At 44.3% G+C, this 20,534-nt stretch overlaps 1 protein-coding gene across 1 annotated transcript; it reads left to right on the forward strand.

Moving 5' to 3' along the window:
* The first annotated feature begins 326 nt into the window (after positions 1-326).
* DESI1 (desumoylating isopeptidase 1) lies at positions 327-17,230 on the forward strand. The gene is given in 7 exon segments (XM_075717226.1): positions 327-426; positions 429-599; positions 10,760-10,781; positions 11,733-11,802; positions 12,461-12,570; positions 13,443-13,565; positions 14,712-17,230. Coding segments are annotated over 7 exon segments (690 nt in total). The 3' UTR covers positions 14,806-17,230.
* The last annotated feature ends 3,304 nt before the right edge of the window (positions 17,231-20,534 follow it).

A 20,534-nucleotide genomic window follows, 5' to 3' on the forward strand; every position in this document is an offset into this window, starting at 1 on the left:
GCTGCCTGCCACTCATCGGGGAACCCGCCCCCCCATAGTAACGCTGACCAATGGCGAGAGAGGAAGGGCGCCGCGCCCTGCCCCTCTCGCGGGAAGCCCCGCCTCCCCCCCACGTGGATTGGTTGCGGCGGGGAAAAGAAGGCGGGAGCTCTGCCCGCCCTGCGCGTGGCTCCGGCTGGCGAGCCGGAAGAGGCCCCAAGCCTCCGCCAATGAGAGGGGGACTTCCCCGACCCCGCCCACCGCCTCTAGCTCCGCCCCCGCGACGACCCCCGCGCTGCATAACGGCGCAGTGACGGGGCAGCCCGGCCGGTCGCCGGCTGCCGCGCATGTGCAGAGGCAGCGTCGCCCCTTCCGTTCCGTCTGTCACCTCACGCTCGCTGCTGCCGCACCCGGGACCGGCGGTGGGGCCGGCACCGGGGCCGCCCTTTCCCCTTCCCCTCGGTTTCCCGGCGGGTGTCCGCCAGGGCTCCGGCTGCCGCCCGGCGGCCGCGGCCGCGCCCGCACCCCCATGGAGGAGCCGCTGGCCCTGCACCCCGTGAAGCTCTATGTGTACGACCTGTCCAAGGGCATGGCCCGGCGCCTCAGCCCCCTCATGCTGGGTAAGAGCACGGCGCGCCCGGCCCACCCCTCCCGCCGCCGCCGCCGCCGCCTCCCGGGGACTTGCGTCCCCCCACCGGCCGCCGCGGCCCGGCCTCGCCGCGCCGGGAAGCGGGGCCGAAATTACGCCCTTCAGCCCCGGAGGTGGTTTTCCCCCGCCCGGTATCGCTCTCCCGAGGAAACGGCCCCAGGAAAGGGCTCCCTGAGGGCACGGGCAGCGGCGGGGGCCGGTGGCTGAAGCGCGGCTTGGCAGGGTGCAGGCCTGGCTTGGGGGCCCAATGTGCGGGAACAAAGTGGGGTGTAGCTGCAGCATCCCTGTCTCCGCTGTCAGCGGGGTGAGCTTTGTCAGTAAGGCAGCTCCAGGTGAACAGGGTCTAGCCTCTTTTCCCCATCTGTCCTCTGCTGCTTCGTTGGTGTTATTTACTAAAGGCTAATGAAAAGTATTACTTAGCCCCTGAAGCGAGGGAAGGCTCGGTTCCCGACACCCTGACTGCTGTGGTGCCTTGGCAGGAAGGCTGAAGTGGAAGAAAGCCTTCCACTGTTTACAAGGTTGTTGAGTTCAAACGGCTCCATGTTGTGGTGAGGCTGCATTGGGCTAGGTGTTGCACGGCTTGTCATGTGCAACTAGCCACCTTCTCCTTCCAGAGAGTTTGTAAAAGTTTGTTGTACGTCTTATCAAGAATGCGTGCGCTTCCAACTGAACCTTGGACTGGGGATGCGAAGGAAACTTAGGTTTTGCTTGAAGTTTTGGAAGCGTGAATTAGGAATGCAATGGGAGAGTGGTTTATACCTGTTATGAGTAGACTCTGGCCCGTGGCAGACCAGCAGTCTGTGTGAGATGAGACTTCTCAACAGGTTAAGTGTCTGAACAGATGGCTCCGTGTAATCTTGTTCTACAGTTTGTTGGCATTCACTTCGCTCATCTATCCTACGAGGAGATGCTGTGCTTTCCTGCAAGCTTAAAATGGAAGTCCAAATAATTCTTAGCATGAGGTTGCATATGCGTCAACGATAGGCTTGCAAAGTTGAGAAGAAAATATTATAGACATCATATGTGATGTGCTCTGTTAGCCAGATAGCAACAATACCTTTGGGAGATGTGTGTTTTCCCGCACTGGATGACCTCAAAAACTTTTTGTGTAGTCAGAGTTGCTTCTGTTGTAGCCCTCAGGGAAGTAACTTTTTACCTGTTAGTTCATAACAGCCTTGTTTATCTTGTGCTAAGAGTTATAAATCTTAAGATACAGATGATATGTGTGCATGATTTACCTGTGTCTGAGGTGAGCAGATTTTAACTGGTCTTATTTCGAAGTGTTGGTCCAAGCAAAGACTTATACAGAAATAGGACATCACTATATCTATCTCCATGCCGATCTTCACATAGATCAAGCGAAGGCTTTTTAGCTCTCTTCTTACCCACAAAGTCAATCTTGGGATCTTGTAGCTTTCTGAATTTCCACATAAAAACACTTAGTGCATGACTTAATTTTTGGTGCTTTTTATGCTATCCAAACAACAACTTAAAAACTTTGTGCTTGCAATACAGTTTGGTGCTAAATTTCTAGGAGTCTGAGTAATGAAAAGTAAAACTGAAAAATCTGAACACGTCTCTCAGTAGTGTGGGAAGTGTTGATCGCTAGTACTGCCTGGTAACTAGCTGAGTTCAGACATGTTCATGGAACAGGGCCAGCTAGGCCTGCGTGGTCACAGTGACAATGCAGGCTGCAGAATATTTGGGATTACGTGGATCCAGCGACTGGATTGTCCGTAAAAAAAAAAAATCATTGTTTGTTCCTTTTTTCCTTCAAGTTAAGTATCTTTGTGTTTACACTCAGCTCTGTCATACCTCTGGGTTATTTTAGAAACCTCCCCAAGAGCAAAGTGGTGGAGAGAATACTCCTTTTGCCTTATGTATTCACCTTATTTTTTCTTGAAGAACAACAAAAACTGTTGCTACTTCTCCGTACATCAACTTTCAGATGGTCATTAGGTATTTTTACATTTTTTTGTCAGTGATGTTCATAAACTGTGTGTCACGAGGGAACGTCATAGAAATTGAAGAGGAAAGGATTTCTTAGGTGATTTAGTGCTAAACATTTGTCATCTCTACTTATGGTATTCTTTCCATGGATGCCAAGTTTGATTGAAACAATGCTTCTGCTATGAGTGATAATTCCTTAACATCGTTGAAATACATGTGTGTTAGAGAGAAGAAACAAATATAATAATTGTGTGCTAAAATCAATTCCTAGCATGCTCTAAATCAGAAGCTGAGATCCCACTGCCAGAGGGGGATGAATCCCTTCTTAGGGGGCTGACCACTGCAAGAGCATCATCATGGGGTGTCTTCAGTTGTGCTAATAGGATCCAGAGGTATTATGGATTATGTCAGTACAGCATTCAAGGATCAGCTCTCTCTACTAATCGTTATCCTAACTTCTTCAGTATCAGTTCTCTCTGTTGTTGTTGAATGATGAGCCTGGAAGGCAGAGCTATACGGCACTGTTCATAGCAGGCTTTAGAGTGACTTAGTTGTGCCCCTTGGGCACATCTTCAATTTTCTTGGCACGTTTACACTCTTTCTACCCAGACTACTTCTGTTCTTCTTACTTTTCTGTGAGTTCCCTGTAATTTTTCAGTGAATATTTCTAATCTAAAATGGACATGACCGAATATTGTAGTTCAATTGCCTTTGATACCAGAAGCGGCATGTTTAATTTTTGTGTGCTGTTGCTCTACGTCCATCTTCTCTATAGGTACTGTTCCCCCTCTCTCCCCCGTTCTCAGTCTGTGAAACTACATTTGTCTGTCCAACTACATGATCTAATAGTAATAAATGTTAACCTGAATGCAGTGAGATTTCTGTTTTCAAAACAGAAAACGTAATCCACCTGATTCTGTGGAGGGTAGAGAGGAAAACAGAATAGTTCAGCTTGCAGTGCTGATTTTGAAGTAGATGTCCAAAGGCAGAGAAATCTTTTAAGGAAGAATAAAATCCTATTGCATCATGGGCTTAAAGAAAAATGTCTTGCAGCTCTCCAAGTTCTCCTGTCCTGTGACTGAGGTTCTTGCTCATGTGACTCAGAATGTGCAGGAGCTTAGTTTACCACAGCAGCTTTGGCTCAGTGTAGTATAAATTAATGGTGAGTTGACTGAGAGTATATATCGGTTGACATTTTGAAGTGGTGCATTCAGCTGTAGGGACTTAACAGCCCAGAAGGAACCGGAGCAAAATGTAACTGCTAAAAGGAGGTACCTTCTGCTTTGTTCCTTTTTCCCAGGCCTAGCATGTTACTCTGCCTCTCCTCCACCTGTTCCGAAGAGTTTTGAATTGCTCCACTGTGAGATTCCATCAGCTTTGCTCCAAAGCATTTGCTAGGGATTTCATGAAAATCAAGTGCATTACCCTCCCCCAATCTAGCCTACTTCTTGGTCTCTCTAGGCACCTCAGGGAGAAGGGAACTGAAGCAGGCTTGTCCCTTTCTGTTATTTATTTTGCTGCAGTTGAGCACCCTGGGTAGCACACAGGAGAAACTGCTTGACTAATTAGGATAGTTTTCCATTCAAAAAGGGCAGGAATCTTAATGGATTGGCCTAAGGAAATTGCCACAATATGCAAAGCAATGCACTGCTAGAAATACCCATGCTAGTTGACCAAAACTATATTGCTTCCATTTCCACAGGAGACCAGTTCACTACTTTTTTAGGGTCTCCTAGGGTCTTCTGGGGCTTGCATATCCATTGCAGAGCATAGACACTGTGTTAAAAATACTAAGCTTCCTATTATTTCTTTACGGCTCAGGAACAGGTGTTGCTCTTGTACTGAGGGATGGATGGCCTAAGCTCTGAATGGGGTAAACTAAGTACCCATCTCCTTATATAATTCCTTCGTGTCTCAGAACTCTTCTGCCCTTCAGTCTAATAATTTGGATTAATATACAAATGCCACTTTCATTAGATATTTAAAATGCACAGGAATAAACTACATTGTGTGGCCCTCAAGATTAACAAATTAACTGTGCCAGCAGAATAGATTGGTGAGCATCTAATCTCCCTTCTACTTGGCCTTCCAGATAAATCCAAGCATGGAAGTAATCCTGTTTGATTGTATTCTAAAATTACACAGGCTTGCTTGCTTCTTTCAAAATACCCTCAGTATCCTAACAATGACAGTCTCCTGAATCAGTTGTACAACAAACAAGTCTAACTACTTCATTCTCCACATTCCTGTGACTAAGCTGAGGGTCCTGGAATTTTTTAGTACATTTGAATGTTGCATTTTTCTCATAGGTTTCTGGCTCACATAAGCACCGTGAAAGTATTTGAACTATGAATGTTATAAAAAAAAATAACAGCAAATAAAAAAAACTTGTTTACTTGCCAGATGGTACTGTGCCTCATTCAAACAATTTGAATCTTTGAGATGCTTAAGCACATGGATCTATGCTGAACTGGCATCCACTCCTGAGTTCTAGGGAGTTTTTTCAGGAAAGATCCATAAAAGCACCTCAGCAAGTAAAAAAAAAAAAAAAAAAAGCCAAACAAAAAAACCCCACCCAAACTTAAAGATCAGGTATATGATCAGGTTTCCAAAGACTGACAAGCTATCACCCTAAACTCTCACAGATATAACACAGTAGCTTTCATGTCCATGTTTGTGGTCTGTGACAAACATCAGATACCTTGACTTGCATTAGCTCGTAACGGAAGCAGATCAGATTAAGCTGAATTGCCTCACATTTACTTCAGGCTGAGCTTGCACACAGGTAATTACTGTGGGACAGCTGATACTTGGTAACTTGACCATGTGCACTAATTGTTGTATGATTAAGTGTGTACATGTAAACTTGCAACACCCTTTCCTGCTCAACAGCCCTCTGTCCCTTGAAATATTTAAACTCTTTAGGAATCTTGCTGTTTCTGTGTTTTACCTGGATGAACAGCAGATGCCCAAAAGAGTAGCATCTCATCAGGACATTGCTGTTCTGCATTACACGTGTGTGCATCATTTGGATTAGCTTTGCTGTAGGTACTGAGTGAAGGGTAATGCCTGCAATTTAAAGGCTTTTGCAGCTCAAATAGAAATTACTGGGGAATCAGACTTTTCTATATCGTCATAGACAGCCTCAGGTTATGAGTAAATGTGTTGGTTTTGGTGGCAGTACCAGCGTATGGTTCTGCCCACATTGCAGCGTGCCACAGGAGTTTGGAGTGTTGTGGCAAGGAGTGGAAGAGCATGAAACGTGATGATGTCTGCCAGTGTCCCAGATGGTATTTCTTCTTCTAGACCACTCAATTGACTATGGGATGTAAGCTCTATTGCACTGTAGGATTATTTGGGGAGGCTCCCTGGCAAGCTTGACCCTCTAGTTTTTAAGCTGGATAGTGCTGCCAGAAGCAGCTTTATTGGAAAGTGTTGCTGCAAGTCCTGGATGCAACTTGAGCCGTAGCACTGCTATAGCAATACCATACTCGTGCTCTCACTTAGGCAGCTAGCTGTGGAAACAGAGCAGTGCCAATCCTTCCTTGGTCATACTGTTGGGGCTGGTATGTGTATCAAGCCTTTAGAGGCTGTGAGCAATGTATTTTGTATATAGTGGATAATATCCAGCAGAAGGCAAGGTGCAACTCCTTAGTCCAGGCTGCCCTGATTGCTTTATGTGAGGTTGTCAGGGGTGGGAGTGGTTGTGAGCTGCCACCTGTTCTGTGCAATGTCAGAGTTTTGAGAGAAGGGCAAGAGTCATATAGGAGGATCACCAACAGAGGCAAAACTCCAGGAGGAAGGTGATGGTGTCCATGAAGGTCTGTACAGAACCTCTTAGATGATGCAACAGACAAGGAACATTGAGAGTCTTGCTGAGCAGCAGGAAAGGGAGCTGCCCAAGTTCCTCAGAAGCTGGGGGCCATTGGCTTATTCCTCTGTCAGTCAGTTTCAAGTTGAGATGACAACAGCCAGCTCAGTAGCATGGGAAACTGCAGCAGCATACCAAAAGTTTTTGGTCTTGGATGTCTCTGGGTGATGCGTATGTGGTCAATAATGGCAGGTTTTTTAGGCATGGGATTCCCCAATGGTGGTGTCATTGGAGAGCCTTTCATTGCCTCTGACCAAGCACAGTCCACCAGTGACAGAAAGGGATTTTTTTTTTTTATTTTTGAGAGCTACCATGGATGCCTTTTTGTCATCAGTGCTGCAGATCTGGCAGCGTTTTCCACAATGCCAGCCTGGTTAATGTCTTACAGGGGCCAAGCAAAAACAGCAGGTCAGCAGCTCCATTAAGATCATCAAACCAGTGCTTGGCACAAACTGACCTAGCTGAGCAGCCTCAGACAGACCTGCCTTGTGAAGATAGGCAGCTTCGCTTGCCAAGAGCTGTTCTGTTATTGCCCTGTCTGTTGTTGGCTACGGATTTCATGTGCAGCAGCCAGAGAGGAGTTCCCCGGGGTTAGACTGCAGTCTAATGCAAAGTCCCTTACCTGAATTCTGTTTGGGTTTTGTTCATACAATCAGAGAATTGCACTGGTGGAAAGGGACCTCTGGAGGTCCTGCTCAAGGTAGATCCAGCAAGAGCAGATTCTTCAGGGCCCTGGGCAGCTGAGTTCTGAGTATCTCCAAGGATGGAACTCCTACATGCTTTCTGGACCCCTGCCCCAGTGTTTGACCACCTTCATGGTAATATTTTCTTCCTCTTGCTGAGTTGGGAATTTCCCACTTTCCAACTAGCACCTGTTGTCTTTCACTGTGCATCTCTGAGTAGAATAAGGCTGCCTTTCCTCCATACCCATTAGGTAGTTGTAGACAGCATTAAGGACTCTTGGCCTCCTCTTCTTGAGGCTGAACAGATCTCTCAGCTGCTCTTCAATACAGCAGGTGCTCCAGCCCAGTATGTCAGTATCTTTTGTACCGGGGGATCCAAAAGTGGACATGGCACTCCAGGTATGATCTTAAAAGTGTCAAACGGGGAAGGAGTCACCTCCCTTGAGCTGCTGGCTGCAGTCTTGCTAGAGTAGCCTAATGTGGGGTAGCCTTTGCTGCAGTGATCTTTTCAAATAGGTGTTGTAACTGCACAAGCAGGTTCCCAGCAGCACCTGTGACATTGTCAGCATCTGCTATAACTCTTTCACCTGCACACAGAATCTAGGTGCAAAGTGGTAACTTTGTGGAAAGCCTTTCATTGTTGTTTGCTGGAAATGTGTGTGAAAGTAAATATTAAGATGTTCTTTTTCCATTTAGCATGCAAAAGGGCAGATACAATTCTAGTATGTGCTGCCTTTGAAATGGTTTGTTTCTCTGCCCTGAAGGATAAAGTTCAAGTTTCTAGTGGCAAACAGTGATTTATTGTGCACAAATGTGTAATAATTTATTAACAGTTATGCAGAACACAAACTATGCAAAATCAAGCGGTAGAGCCTATCGTAGGCCAGCTGCTAAAGTTAGGGCAGTGCACTATACCCTACTTCACGTGTTGCTGATGAGCCTGCAGTGTCACTGGTTTCTGGCAGCTCTAGAGCACGAAGCAAAAGCTGTGATGCAGAAAGTGTGGAACAAGGGCCAGAGGATTGAGGAGCACAACAACTAGGGACACTCTAACGGGACAGCAAATGCTCCTGAGATGTTGCAACACACTGCTCCACTTCTCTCATCATTGCAACTATCTTTTGGCCTTCATCCTACTCCATGCCTACGTTTCTGTGCGACAGGTTGACAGCGAATATGCTTGCTGCCTGGCTGTGATCCATGGTAGTGACAGATCAGTCCACCTACTTCAAAACTGTGTGTGCTCGCTTCGACTGATGTCTCTATTGTCACAACAGCCTTTTCCCTGCCTTCACTCTTATATGACCCTCGTCCAAAGCAGGTATCTCTCTCTCTGCCTGTTTTGCTTCAGACTTGAGCAGAAAAAAGTATGGTAGCCATTGTTTATTCCTTACTCAGACACATAAACATCCTTTTCTCAGAACTCTTGAAGAATTATCCTCATCAGTTTTGTTCCTCTGTTTTACCCAGTCCTGATGACAGAAAGTTGGTTTTGCCCAAGAAAAAGAACTTGTGAGGAACTACTGCTGCTTCGAAGTAGCATATCCACTCCTGGCACTCAGACCAAACGAGCCTTGACAGAGGAGCAGGAGGGGATAAATACCCCAAGACCTATAGAAAGGGAAAGGCAAAGGCAATGCCTCTGCCTCCCTGTAAGCCATTGATGCTGTGGCACTGATCTAAGTAAGGACAATCGGAGAATGTCTTTCCTCAGGACAAGCGGAACTGGGACAGTGTACCCCATCACTGCTACCACACCAGGTATCTTAGAAGCTGGACACCAACAGAAGAAGAATTTCAGGAGAGAAGCCAGCATCCTGGAGGCTGAGGGATGAAATACTGCTCTGTCAAACTACAGTTTAGGTTTAGGCCCCTGATCTTTGGGAATCATCAGGGAAGAGCAGGGGAATGCAACTGAGCCGAGCTTCATTTTTACCAAACTTTTTTTTTAATGAGTGGAATGATTTATTGTTATTCTGAGCATCCGATTCCAGCCTTTGAAAAGCAGTTGCAGTGCACTTTCAGCATCATAAGCTGTGGGAATACAAGCAGGGTGACTGGTGGCATAGTTGCTAGGGGGAGGCACGGTTGACAGTGTGATGAGGGATGCAGCCAAATCTTGAGTTAAGGTCAGTTACAGCAGCAGCCGTCAAGATAGCTAAGAAAAGCCTGAATGTCACAAGCATTTGAATAAAACATTTAAAAAAAGACCACAGCACTGAGGCTGCGTTTAGAGGAGGAGGAAAATACCTAGATATAATGTCCCAGAATTCAGGAAGCAAGAAGGTCTGTGGCTAGCTTTGGGAGGCCTGAGGCTGGTATGATGCAAACAGATGGTGTCCAAACCAGAGCAAAGCCTTTTGGCCAAAAGTTAACCTGTCAGTGCTTTCTGAACAAATTTTCTCTCATGTTCAGGTGGCTTTTTTATCATGTCTACAGTGTTTTTTATCTAGCTCTGGGAAACCTGCAGATGACTTTAGCACATCATCACATCACATTCTGGTATCTAAAAGTTGAACAATAACAACAAAACATCTTGGAAGAGATGCTGCTTGGTTATAAAGGATAGTGGTGTGGGAAGTGGTCTGCTGGGGGAGAATGCTTATACACGGAGGCTGACGAAAAGGATCAGGAGCTTGCTGCAAGCAAGCAGAAGCTATGGCAGAGGAGCACTCAGTCTACCGCTTGGGTTCGGGAGAATACCAAATGTTGGTATGCACACAGTTTTTCTGTTCTAAATCCACTTTTCTGGCTGTTGTGCACCTTGTTTGGCAAAATAAAGTTATAGCGCATCTGTCATAGCATGCTGTTGCTGCCTACAAGTTTACAAAGGGGTATGATATCAGGGACCAAGCCTTTAGGTTATGATAGGTAAAATAATTAAGCCTAGAGCAGTAACAGCTGGTGACCCTTTGAAGAGAGGTTTGATCTTGAGATCCTACCATGAACACAGAGAGGTTTACGCTTCCCACTTCTAGGGAACTGGAAAAGCATTTCAGAAGGGACTTTTTCTCTAAGACACAATGATATTATCAGTTTAGTGGTGCCTGAAGCAAGTCTTTGCTGCTGTGTTCTACAAAACACACAATTTTATAACTTGTATAAATTTCAACCATGAACTTCTCCCCCCCAACTCCCACTTAAACTGTTAATTTTTAAGGGCAGGAGGAGGGAGGGAGGGACAGGAGGGAGCCATGGAATAGATTATAGAGACTATCACCACAGATCATATGTTCAAGTTGGATCTCTCTTCTCTGTGCTGGCTAACTGCCTGCAATTATGAAATCAGTGTAAAATTCAGCTCTTCTGGTCCTGACTGAAGACTCTAATTTTAGGAAAAGGTTTCTTTTCTTGGTCTGTAGACAAAAGCCCAAGGAAGGTAAGCACTGGCAGGATAGGATGGCATTGCCACCTCTGCATGCAGGAGGAAAAAAGTACAGCAGTAGTGTGGAGGGAGTAGTTCATTTGAAAGAAAGACATTCTGTTTCTTTAGAAGCAACTCTGGGATTAAATCTTTGGTATTACTGTCATGGTGAAATAATAAGCATGGTTCCTAAGTGATTGACAGAAAGTAGGTTGAAATCTGGAAAATACGTTGCTAATAACTCTTCTTTTCTCTGCATACAGGGAAACAGCTGGATGGCATCTGGTAAGTGACTAGATTTAAATTGCATAATGTATGTTAAACACTGTGTGGTGTAGGAAGTATTTTCAATATGAGGTTATATATTCTTCAGATCTTAAGAACATTTTGATGCTGAAGAGACACCAAGGCACTTTTTGTTCCTGAATACAGATTGACAGTAAGATAGTGTACTCTCAGGTGCTGGTCAAAATTCTCCATTCAAAGCTCAGTGGACCCAATGGAAAAAAGCATTGCTAGTACTTATTGCATTTTAGTGCACTTGTACACTTTTTCAAGGGTAGGATGTTGTCCTTGTCCCAAGCACTTTGTCTTCTAGTTGCAGGCATGACTAAACATGAGAGTAAAAGAGTAGGTGGGAAGAAAGTATTACAGAATCAGGCCTCTGGCACGTAAGAGCAGTGGCTACATTCGGTTACAAAACACCCCCCAATTTGCTATAATTCATATCAAGAGGTGTGTGTTTTGGTTTGATTTGTTTTTTTAAAAAAAGGCAAAAAAGACCCAAAACCTTTGTTCATTCATTTTCCTCTCTATTAATCCATCTCCAGTGATTGTCTGACCCTCTTCTCAGTCACTGTCTATCAGACATGTGCTTCTGTCAGTGTGGCAGCAGGGCTAGCTCTGTCTCTCCATTTCTGTGACTTCACCCTCAACCCTTTAGCTGAAAGAGGCTGCTGGAGAGAGTCCCTCTATTCCTGTGTTCCTTCATGCTTAGGCACCTAGCTAAGCCTGTTCCTTCCCAACCACTCACAGAGTTGCACTAGGCTTGATAGTCATTGCTTCTATATCTATTCATGTCCCAGCAGATCCTGTTCCTACTCACAGAAACACATTGACCTTTTCTTTCAATTATTCACTTCATTATGTCCTTGAGCACATAAATTTACCAGTGTTTTATGTGCTAGGTTAAATATTCCCTTTGTTTCACCTGTTTTTTTTCGTTCTCTGTGGCAGGCACACCTCCATAATAGTCCATAAGGATGAGTTCTTCTATGGCAGTGGAGGAATCTCCAGCTGTGCACCTGTAAGTTAAACTTATTTTTCTGATGATTTTGTAATAGGGTTACCTGATCAGAATTGCTTGTGTCAGTGTCTTCTAGAAAAGCAGCAAGAGGCTTCTGAATTCAGCCAGATGTGGCTGCTTGCCATGGTTGCCCAGGGCATCTGAGGAAAAGGGAGCATGGACAGCGGGTTTAAGCCCAACTAAATACAGATTGGGGGTTGCTTCTGCTGGTAGAGTCTGTCTATCCAAGACACTTCTGCAGCTGCATTGCCAGAGTGACACCTTGTCTAATTCTGTATTGATAGGTTTTATATGCAGACTTGGCAACTGAAAGCATCCTTTTTAAGATTAAAAAAAAAATAATTCATGATGCTTTGTCAGGTCTTTCTGTTCTTGGCAAGGCAAAACTGAGGGGCCATTCTTCTAAAGCAGAATTTTGCCATAGCTTAGAGCTTTCAGCACAAAGAGCCAAGTATACAGGCTGAAATGTAAGTTGCATGTTACTTCTCATCCTCTGAGTGCAGAACAGGGGAGGCCAGTAGGGCTTTTTGCTTGACAAACATACCAAAAGTTCTTCCTTTTGTGCCTGGACAAGCCATGATAGCTATATTCAGTAGAGTCCTCCAAAAGAATTCAGTCTGTCCATTTAACATTGTCTTCTGGCTGTTAATTTTTACAGGGAGGGACACTTCTTGGCCCCCCAGACTCAGTTGTTGACCTGGGGAACACTGAAGTCACAGAAGAAATTTTTCTGGAATATCTTTCCTCTTTGGGGGAATCTATGTTCCGGTAAGTAGCAGCTTGTACTATAAAACCTGGATAACAACAAAAAAAAAAAAAAAAGCCTTTAGGGAAAGGGGTATGGTATGGAGGAAGGTATTATGAAACCAATCCCGCTCACAAAGCTTTGTCTGCTTAGTGTATTATTTGATAATATGTTAATGTTTGTTAATAAATGATAATACCTGAATATTATATGATAATAATGTAATGCTCTCTCAAATATGAGACTGGAACTGATGCACCAATACACAAGGAGCTACCAGCTAGGCAACCCTCTAGTGTGCCGGCCTTAAGCTGGGCTGGGAAAGCATTCTGCCAGGAAGTCTTTCACGCTGTTTTTCATAAAATGGAGTAATGTCTGCAATACCTTTGAGAGAATCACCAGGGAAAATGAAGGCACTATATGGAATATTTCAGTAAATAGTGCTTTGCCCCATGAGTCATAGGTGAAGCGTTGTAGTAAAGCTGCCAACTTTCAGATTAGTAAAAGCAACATCTTAACTGTTAGAGAGTCTAGTCTACTTCTCACAAGAATAGGAAACAGTAGCATTTAGTGTTCTGGCTATATTTCAATGTCAATAATTCCTGTGATTTCTTGTTATTCCTTCTGTGGTTTTAACTGAAGAAACCTGACATCACTTACCCTCCGAAAAAAACATTGTATAAAGTCAGTGATGCAGAGATGTCATTTTCCACCCTGATTCAATTGAATTTGAAGGTGAATTGAAGTCTGTATTCTACCTATTTGCCTTAGAATTCTTTGTGGGGGAAAAAATGCTAATGTAAGGAGATGTTCCTTAGGGGTCTAAGGTTTTCTGCTTGTTAGATTTATTGCTGAGTCTGTATTTTTATGTTTCAATTCCTTTCCTGTGGCACAGAGGAGAGTCTTATAACCTCTTTGAACATAACTGCAACACCTTCAGTAATGAAGTGGCACAGTTCCTGACAGGAAGAAAAATACCTTCCTACATCACTGACCTTCCAGCTGAAGTTCTTGCCACGTGAGTATGCATGCTGCTTCTCTCAGTAGTGTATTGCTTCGTGCTAGTGCTTAAACATTTGACAGAGCCAGCAGTACCAGTTTCTGCTGGCTCTCTCTGAGAACCAGCATAAGATTAAGGAGAGGAAGCTATTTGCTTTACTTCAACGCTTACAACACACTACAACAAGTGCTGACTGGCACTGGCATTACTAAGAAGACAGGAGAAGGTTGTTGTTCTGCCTTTTAATTTAAACTAGTTATTTTGTGATGGTCTCTCATATGTGACCAGACAAGCATAGAAAGTTTCAGAAACGGTGCAAGTTTTTTCGTGTTAGGAAATCAGTACCTGTTAAAGGTCACTTCTCTTACTCTAAGCACCGTAATTGCAGTGGAGGTGTCAGTTTTGCTTGTGAAGAGGCAGGGGAGATGTAATTTTAAAATTAACGCTGCAGTTTTAAAGCTAGGACTGGATGGAAAAAGAGGAAATGAAGAATTCCTGCCTGGTAGTTCAGCTCAACTCCTTTTAAACTCTCAACTAGTGAGGATCCCAGTGGGATGATTTGAGCTCCATTATTTAGGTCTTATTTCTCATAACGATGGTATACCACATTATTTGGGAGACACATCTTCTACCCTGGGCTCTTACTGCTTCACCTCTCTCAAAATGAGATAGTCTATAACAGAGTGACTCATATTGAAAGATAAACTAGGTGCTACAGATTGCAACAGAAATTACTCTGTGAGTGGTGAACCATTGTCTTATAAGGGAGCTAGAGGCTATTCTTCTGTCAGTCTTTAATGTTGATGTGGTACTTAATGGAGCACTGCAGTTGCATAACAGGGATTTTGTTTGCACACTTAAGTAGAATGAATTACTAAAAGCCAGTTTCAGACACAGTATTACCACATTAGTAGTCTGGGCATGTTAGGACTCAGAACTAGCTTATATAAAATCATGTTTAAGATTCTTTGTTATTGAACAGTAAACTCTCTTTAATAGGTTAAATTACTTTGCTTTAGTTTGTACTGGAAGTCTGTTCTTCAAATTTGCTTCTACAATGTTGGTCTGATTGCACTCTAGGAAGTGAGTGCACTTCAGTAGTAGACGGGGAAAAGTTGTTCATCAAGTAAGCCATTTGAGATGTTTATTTCTTTACCTTCTCAGACCTTTTGGACAAGCTTTAAGGCCCCTCCTGGACTCCATCCAGATCCAGCCACCCGGAGGAAATACCTTCAGCAGACATAATGGACAGAGCTAACAGGAGTGACCCAGTGTGCCCAGCCTCACCAGGCCTCTTCCTTTTTAAACATGAATCTACCAGATTTCTATTTTATAATTTCCCATCAGAATTAACTCTACAGAAGTTACAAGTTTTAAAATTTCCTAGGGAGAGGATTTATCAGGGTGCATGTAAGACAATGCTACCAAAAAGATTGCCATAATTTCTAATAGTATTATACTAATTTATAAAGGCTGTCTTGTCCAAGTAGGCTGACACTTTCTAAGTAACTCCCGTGCTGGTAAGTGGGAATTCATTCCATGAGGATTCAAGGGCCCATTACACAATTTGGAGTAAATAAGGGGATGTCCTAGCCATCCCTTCCAGGCTTGCATCTCTTTCTCTTGCCACTGCATATATTATGGAGGTATTTGCTGAAGTCTGTAGCAAAAAGACAAAGGAAGTATCGGTAGCCTAGGAAGTGAAGGTCTCCTAGGATTAGTCTTCTGGATATTTCATTGACATTATGTTATTTGCTCAGGGGAAAAGCCAAACTCATCTGATTAGAATATTTGCGGTGGCACAGCTGTGTGGGAAAGGTGATCATGCTGAAATGTGTGTCAGTGTCACACTCAGAAGTTGAAACTTTCAATGGGACTAGCTTTGTGTGGGAGGGAGGCTAGAACTACAGGTTACCAAGAGCCTCGTAATGCTAGATCCAAGAGTTATGGGAAAGAACCAGCTGAAAGAACAGAATCTCATGAGCTGAAGTGGTGGAAACAAATTTCAGATGAAAGTGAAGTGAAATGTTTCCTTTTCTCGCATGTAAGCTTATCAGCAGATAGACAGAACCTTGTTAACTGTTTACAAGACAGTTAAGAGCTGTGGGGTTTTTTTCTTACCAAACCAGAGTTACATTACAGTAAGGCAGGAATAGCATGGCAACTGCATGATAATAAAAGGTGGGCCAATTCTGCCTTCAATATCAGGTTGCAGACACAGTAGGAGTTCCAACTTTCTTTGATATTGCTGTCCTTTCCAAAGCAGTCAAGCACATCGCAGAGAGGGCTCTGCTTAAGTGTAAGAGAAATAGGTGGTAGGTCTCCCCAAATGTAAAGAAAATGAGGAAGAGTAAAATTAAGCTTTTCTATGGAACAACTGAGTTTATTGGGATACATGCAGAAGCAGTCCTGTCCTTAGATTGACATTAGATTGTATCAGTACTGCATCTTCTAGTTTAAGATTCTTATAGCTTTGCAAATATTTGCAGCAGAAAAGGATCAAGGGAGTGAAAGAATAGGCACACTGATTTCTTTTCATGCATGTATATACACTATTTTCCTGAACAATTTTGTAGCAGTTACATTTAGGAAGGAACACAAGAAAGACATCGGACAAACCCCAAAACATTGCTGATGCTCCATAAATGGGGATTGCACATCCCAGAGGCTGCTGAAAAAGCATCTATGCAAATGTATAGTCCTTTGTCCAGTGCTTTGTTGTGAAAAGTATTGCTGCAAGTTCAGTCCTGCATCTCAAACTTCTTGCACTGGAAACTTTCTGCATACCTAAAGGAGATGTCTTTCCTCTGCTGGGCTCTTTTTCCCATAATAATACAGTTTAAGTTTTTCACACTGTTATTCAGTATGAACGATAATGGTTCATATTTTTGAGGGGATGGAACAGAAGAAAACTGCAGTTTAGCCACTCTGACAAATAGTCTGTTGCCCTGCACCTTGTGGAGTCACTACACAAGTGGAAATAGGGTACTGTCAGTCCATTTTGCAGTTTTCCGTGTATCTGCTCTCAGTGCACAGCAGTGGCCCTTGCAGCCCAGATTTTTTTTTTTCCTTGTCATTCTCTGCTTGTGCCATCAACTTCTCCATAAGCATTTCATTTGATGGACTGGACTTGGAGATAACTGTAGCTGTTAGTAGAGATCAGTTTGTACAAAAGCTTTCAATCTGTCCCCATCAAAATGTCCTGTTTGCAGAAAGCATTCTATAATAAATCATTTATTAATGCCTTTTGGTGCTGCTGGAGGAAGGATTGGTAAGTGTTTGTTTTCTGCTAAGCCATAGCTTCGTTTTCCTGTTTAGTATGCGTATCCTCTCCAGTCTTTTTCCATACCTATTCTGTGAACAGTAACCCGTCTCTCATCAATACACACATGACTGTGCCACAAAATGCTGTAGCATGTTAAAGAGATCCTGGAGCTTCCTCAATTGAACAGGTATAATCAAGTCGATACAGTGCAGCCCAACATCTAGGTATGCTAGTTTGGTACCTGCAAGCAGCACAGCTGTGGTTGCTTGTCTTTCAGCAAACTATGACTTCAGGCACAGCTGCCTGTGGTGGAAGCACTGGTGCCATGGTTTCTGCCCCACGCTCTTGCACAATGAGGATATCACCTGTATGTCCAGCAGTTTAGAGGTCCTGAGCCTGGTTTCTGCTTGGCTGCCTACTTCACGACCTTTTACATCCTCTCAGGAGGCAGGAAAGAAAAGGAAGATGTTCACCCCATGCATTTTGCAATCTGCCTTTTCCCCTCCTGAATAGCCCCTTTGCAGAGATAATGCTGCTACTTTAAGGTCACTGCATAAAATTTCACTTGGCCATATACTGTTTGCGATAGCCAGGGAGCTCCTAGAGGGTCTCCTGGGCTTGGGACCTACTCTGTGTTTTGTGGCAAAAGAACTATGGGAGGGAATGCTGTTTGCTTGGTCTTACTGGGTAACGAGACCCCTGTACCCTGTAGGCCTCTTAGGAAACCCATTTTCTCCAAAAAATGGTTATGTGTAAATTGCAGGACTGTGCCCCCAACATTCCACCCAGCCATACTTACTCATACGAATATAAACTAGACTGAGAAGTATATGTATGTGTATATAAGTAATGAACTTCAGCCAGCTGATTGACAGAGGGGCAGGGAAACTGAACTCTTGAAAGGGAACAGAACCCTTTTGCCCACGCTTACTATTCTGTCTTGTATTGCTGGGCTTCCCCCCTGCCATTTTAAAAATGTTAAGAACGTCTTTAGGCAGAAAGTGATGTTTTGATTTATTTGTGTTTTTTTTTATTACAATAAAAAGAAATACAGCAAGTTCTCCTGTTTGAATGTATGTTTCCATGCAGCTGCCCAGCAAATGCAGCTGCCCAGAAGTCATCATCTTCACCGTGGTCCTAGCTGGAAAGTGCAAGATAAGAAATCATCCAAGCAGTTTGTGCCAGGTACTGCTACTGGAAGTGGCAGTGGCTACTGCCCTTTGCTAGAACTGGTCACAGGCAGTATTCTTATTTAAGTTTGGGAAAAATTCCCTTCTGTAAGCACTGTGGTATCTTATGAAGACCACACTCCTGAGGCTTGACACAGCTTAGATGAGGTGAGTGAAGGCTGGACAGTAGGCGTTCTGTTAGCACGGGTTTTGTGGAGCCCTTGCTCATCTAAGTGTGGAAGAATGAAATGTCTAATGTCTGCTGTTGAAGAAGAGGCCCAACAGAGCTTAAACACAGGAAAAGGCTCTAAGCTTTTCCTGTTTGTCTTGATGCTGCTACTTTCAAAAGGAAAAAGGCAGCTTTAAGAAGTAGACTTTATGCCTGGGTTCCTCTGGAGCTGCAGAGGGGATATTGGTGAGGATTGTGTAGCACTGCCCATCATGCCTCTGCTGGTGGGCTGGTAAGGAGCAGGGGAAATACCTGTCTCTGGCAAAGAAATTAATTCTGCTTGGTTCAGCCTTCTGAATGCTTACCAATGGCATCCAAATGATAAACTACACATTTTGCTGTTTGCATAACAGTCTGTATCAGTGTAATACAGAAGGGGGCTTTAACAAAGATTCATGATTGTGGTTATTTTGGGCTGTGTTATTCAGATGTGCTGGTTTGCTATCAAGTACCAGTACTAGCCCCACATAAAATACCTGGGAACATGTATAAAAGGAAAACTTTGACCTTAATGGCAGCCCTAGACAGAGTGTAAGCCAGCGCTCACGACCACTTACCTGCTAAACTTCAAACAAAATATTGGCCCTTGCTGCTCATAACAGAGAACTTATTCATGATGGCAGCTGCTGCCTATCTGAGCAGCAATCAAGGGAACTTATCAAGAATGGTTTAACTGCAAAGTATTAAATAACTGAAACAGCTGCAGGAGCCCTATTCTCAGAGTTAACCCAGATGAAGGAACAAGGAACTTCACCAAAAGGCAGACTCATGCTGTCGGGGAAGCCAAGATGGCACAAGTCCTCACCGGCTAATACCAAATGGCAATCGGGTTGCAGGGAGAGGTGTTTCGACTTGAATGGAGTTTCTAAAGCAGCGTGACAAATAAGCTGGAGAAAGCACAGCAGGTAGTTCAAGTTTTGGAAAGCTCTCCTGGTAGCATAAACCCGATGGCGCTGTGAAAATGTGAACGCTGACCTGTATTTTAGCAGACTTCTCAATTCTGGGAAGTGCCCCGAGGTGGCACTGCTGCCTTGCAGCACAGGGATGCACCTGAGCCTGGGGAGAGCAGCTCCTGCTTTTGGGAAGTCAATGCAAGAGGCAAGGAGGAAGGTCTCTGTCAGACAAGAAAGCTGCAGGTAGGAGCAGCCAGGAGACAAGACCGTAGGGCAGCTTGGGCTACAGCAAGAACCGAGTGCTGCTACAATGCCAGGGCTGCAACAGGAGCGAGCTGGCAGGTTTTCCTAACACCACACCTCTTCCACCCAGGCGTGGGAATTCTCATCCTCGTATCATGTCGTGGGTTATGATAAATAAAGGCTTACATTCCTGAACCGCCGGGAGTTCACCGTGTGTCTGACCCCCATGGCTGTCTTTTGAGAGTCCTGGGTGTTAGCTCATGGCTCTGCTACGTGGGAGAGCAGCTTTTTGGCTTCTGGAAGCCAAGCAACCCAAATCCATGAAGCCATCTCTCCTCACTCTTCAGTGTGCTATGGTAGACATGCTTTGAAGTATTCATGTTCTGGAACAAGCGTCCACATGTTAACTGATGAGGGATATGTGTAATCACACCTAGACAAGCCCTATAAATGAGTATAACTAAACTGAACTAAAAATTAGCACCCAGTTGCATACTAAGCAGCTGGGTGCTGAGAAACCATTCTGGGAGCTTCAATGCATCTGAGAAAGAGTCCAGCTTTCCAGAGGTGGGAGCTCATAACCAGGGGCTGATCCAGAAGGCCCCAGAGGCCATGATTTTGCAGGGACATCAATGCCAGGGCAAATACCACTTGCAATACCCATGCAAGACTGCCTGACTCACTATGGTATGGAGCCAACTCACAGAAACAGTGTGGAAATAGCTATCCTGGTGACATTAACTGGTGGACACAATGAACGCCTCCCCCAGCAAGTAGCTGAGGATGTTTTGGTAAACCTTGTCCAAGGCAATGGCACAGAGGTAAATTATTAACATTATTTCTGTACATCCCCCTTTGAGTGGGAGCAGGAAACTCAAAACCATGAGCAAAAAGTAGAATCTGTGAAGCCAAGTGAATGCTTCATTTTGAGAAAAATCTGGTAGAGAACTGAGAAAAGGGGTTGCACAATGTCCTGGAAACAAATAATACTGAGAAAAACGAATCAGACTGTTAAAAAAAATCTTCCCCCCGCCCCTTCCAAACTAGCTCAGCACGCAGAGCACCGTCCAGGGAGAGAAGGCAAGCTAACTGCTGAGCAAAAAGCATTGAATATTCCACATAGGTTGTTTCTGATGTTGGAAAAGAATTCAGGAATTATCACAGGAGACGGCAGCCGGGCAGGCTGTC

The sequence above is a fragment of the Pelecanus crispus genome, chromosome 1 (genome assembly GCF_030463565.1).
Source record: "Pelecanus crispus isolate bPelCri1 chromosome 1, bPelCri1.pri, whole genome shotgun sequence".
In the NCBI taxonomy this organism is placed as follows: Eukaryota; Metazoa; Chordata; class Aves; order Pelecaniformes; family Pelecanidae; genus Pelecanus; species Pelecanus crispus.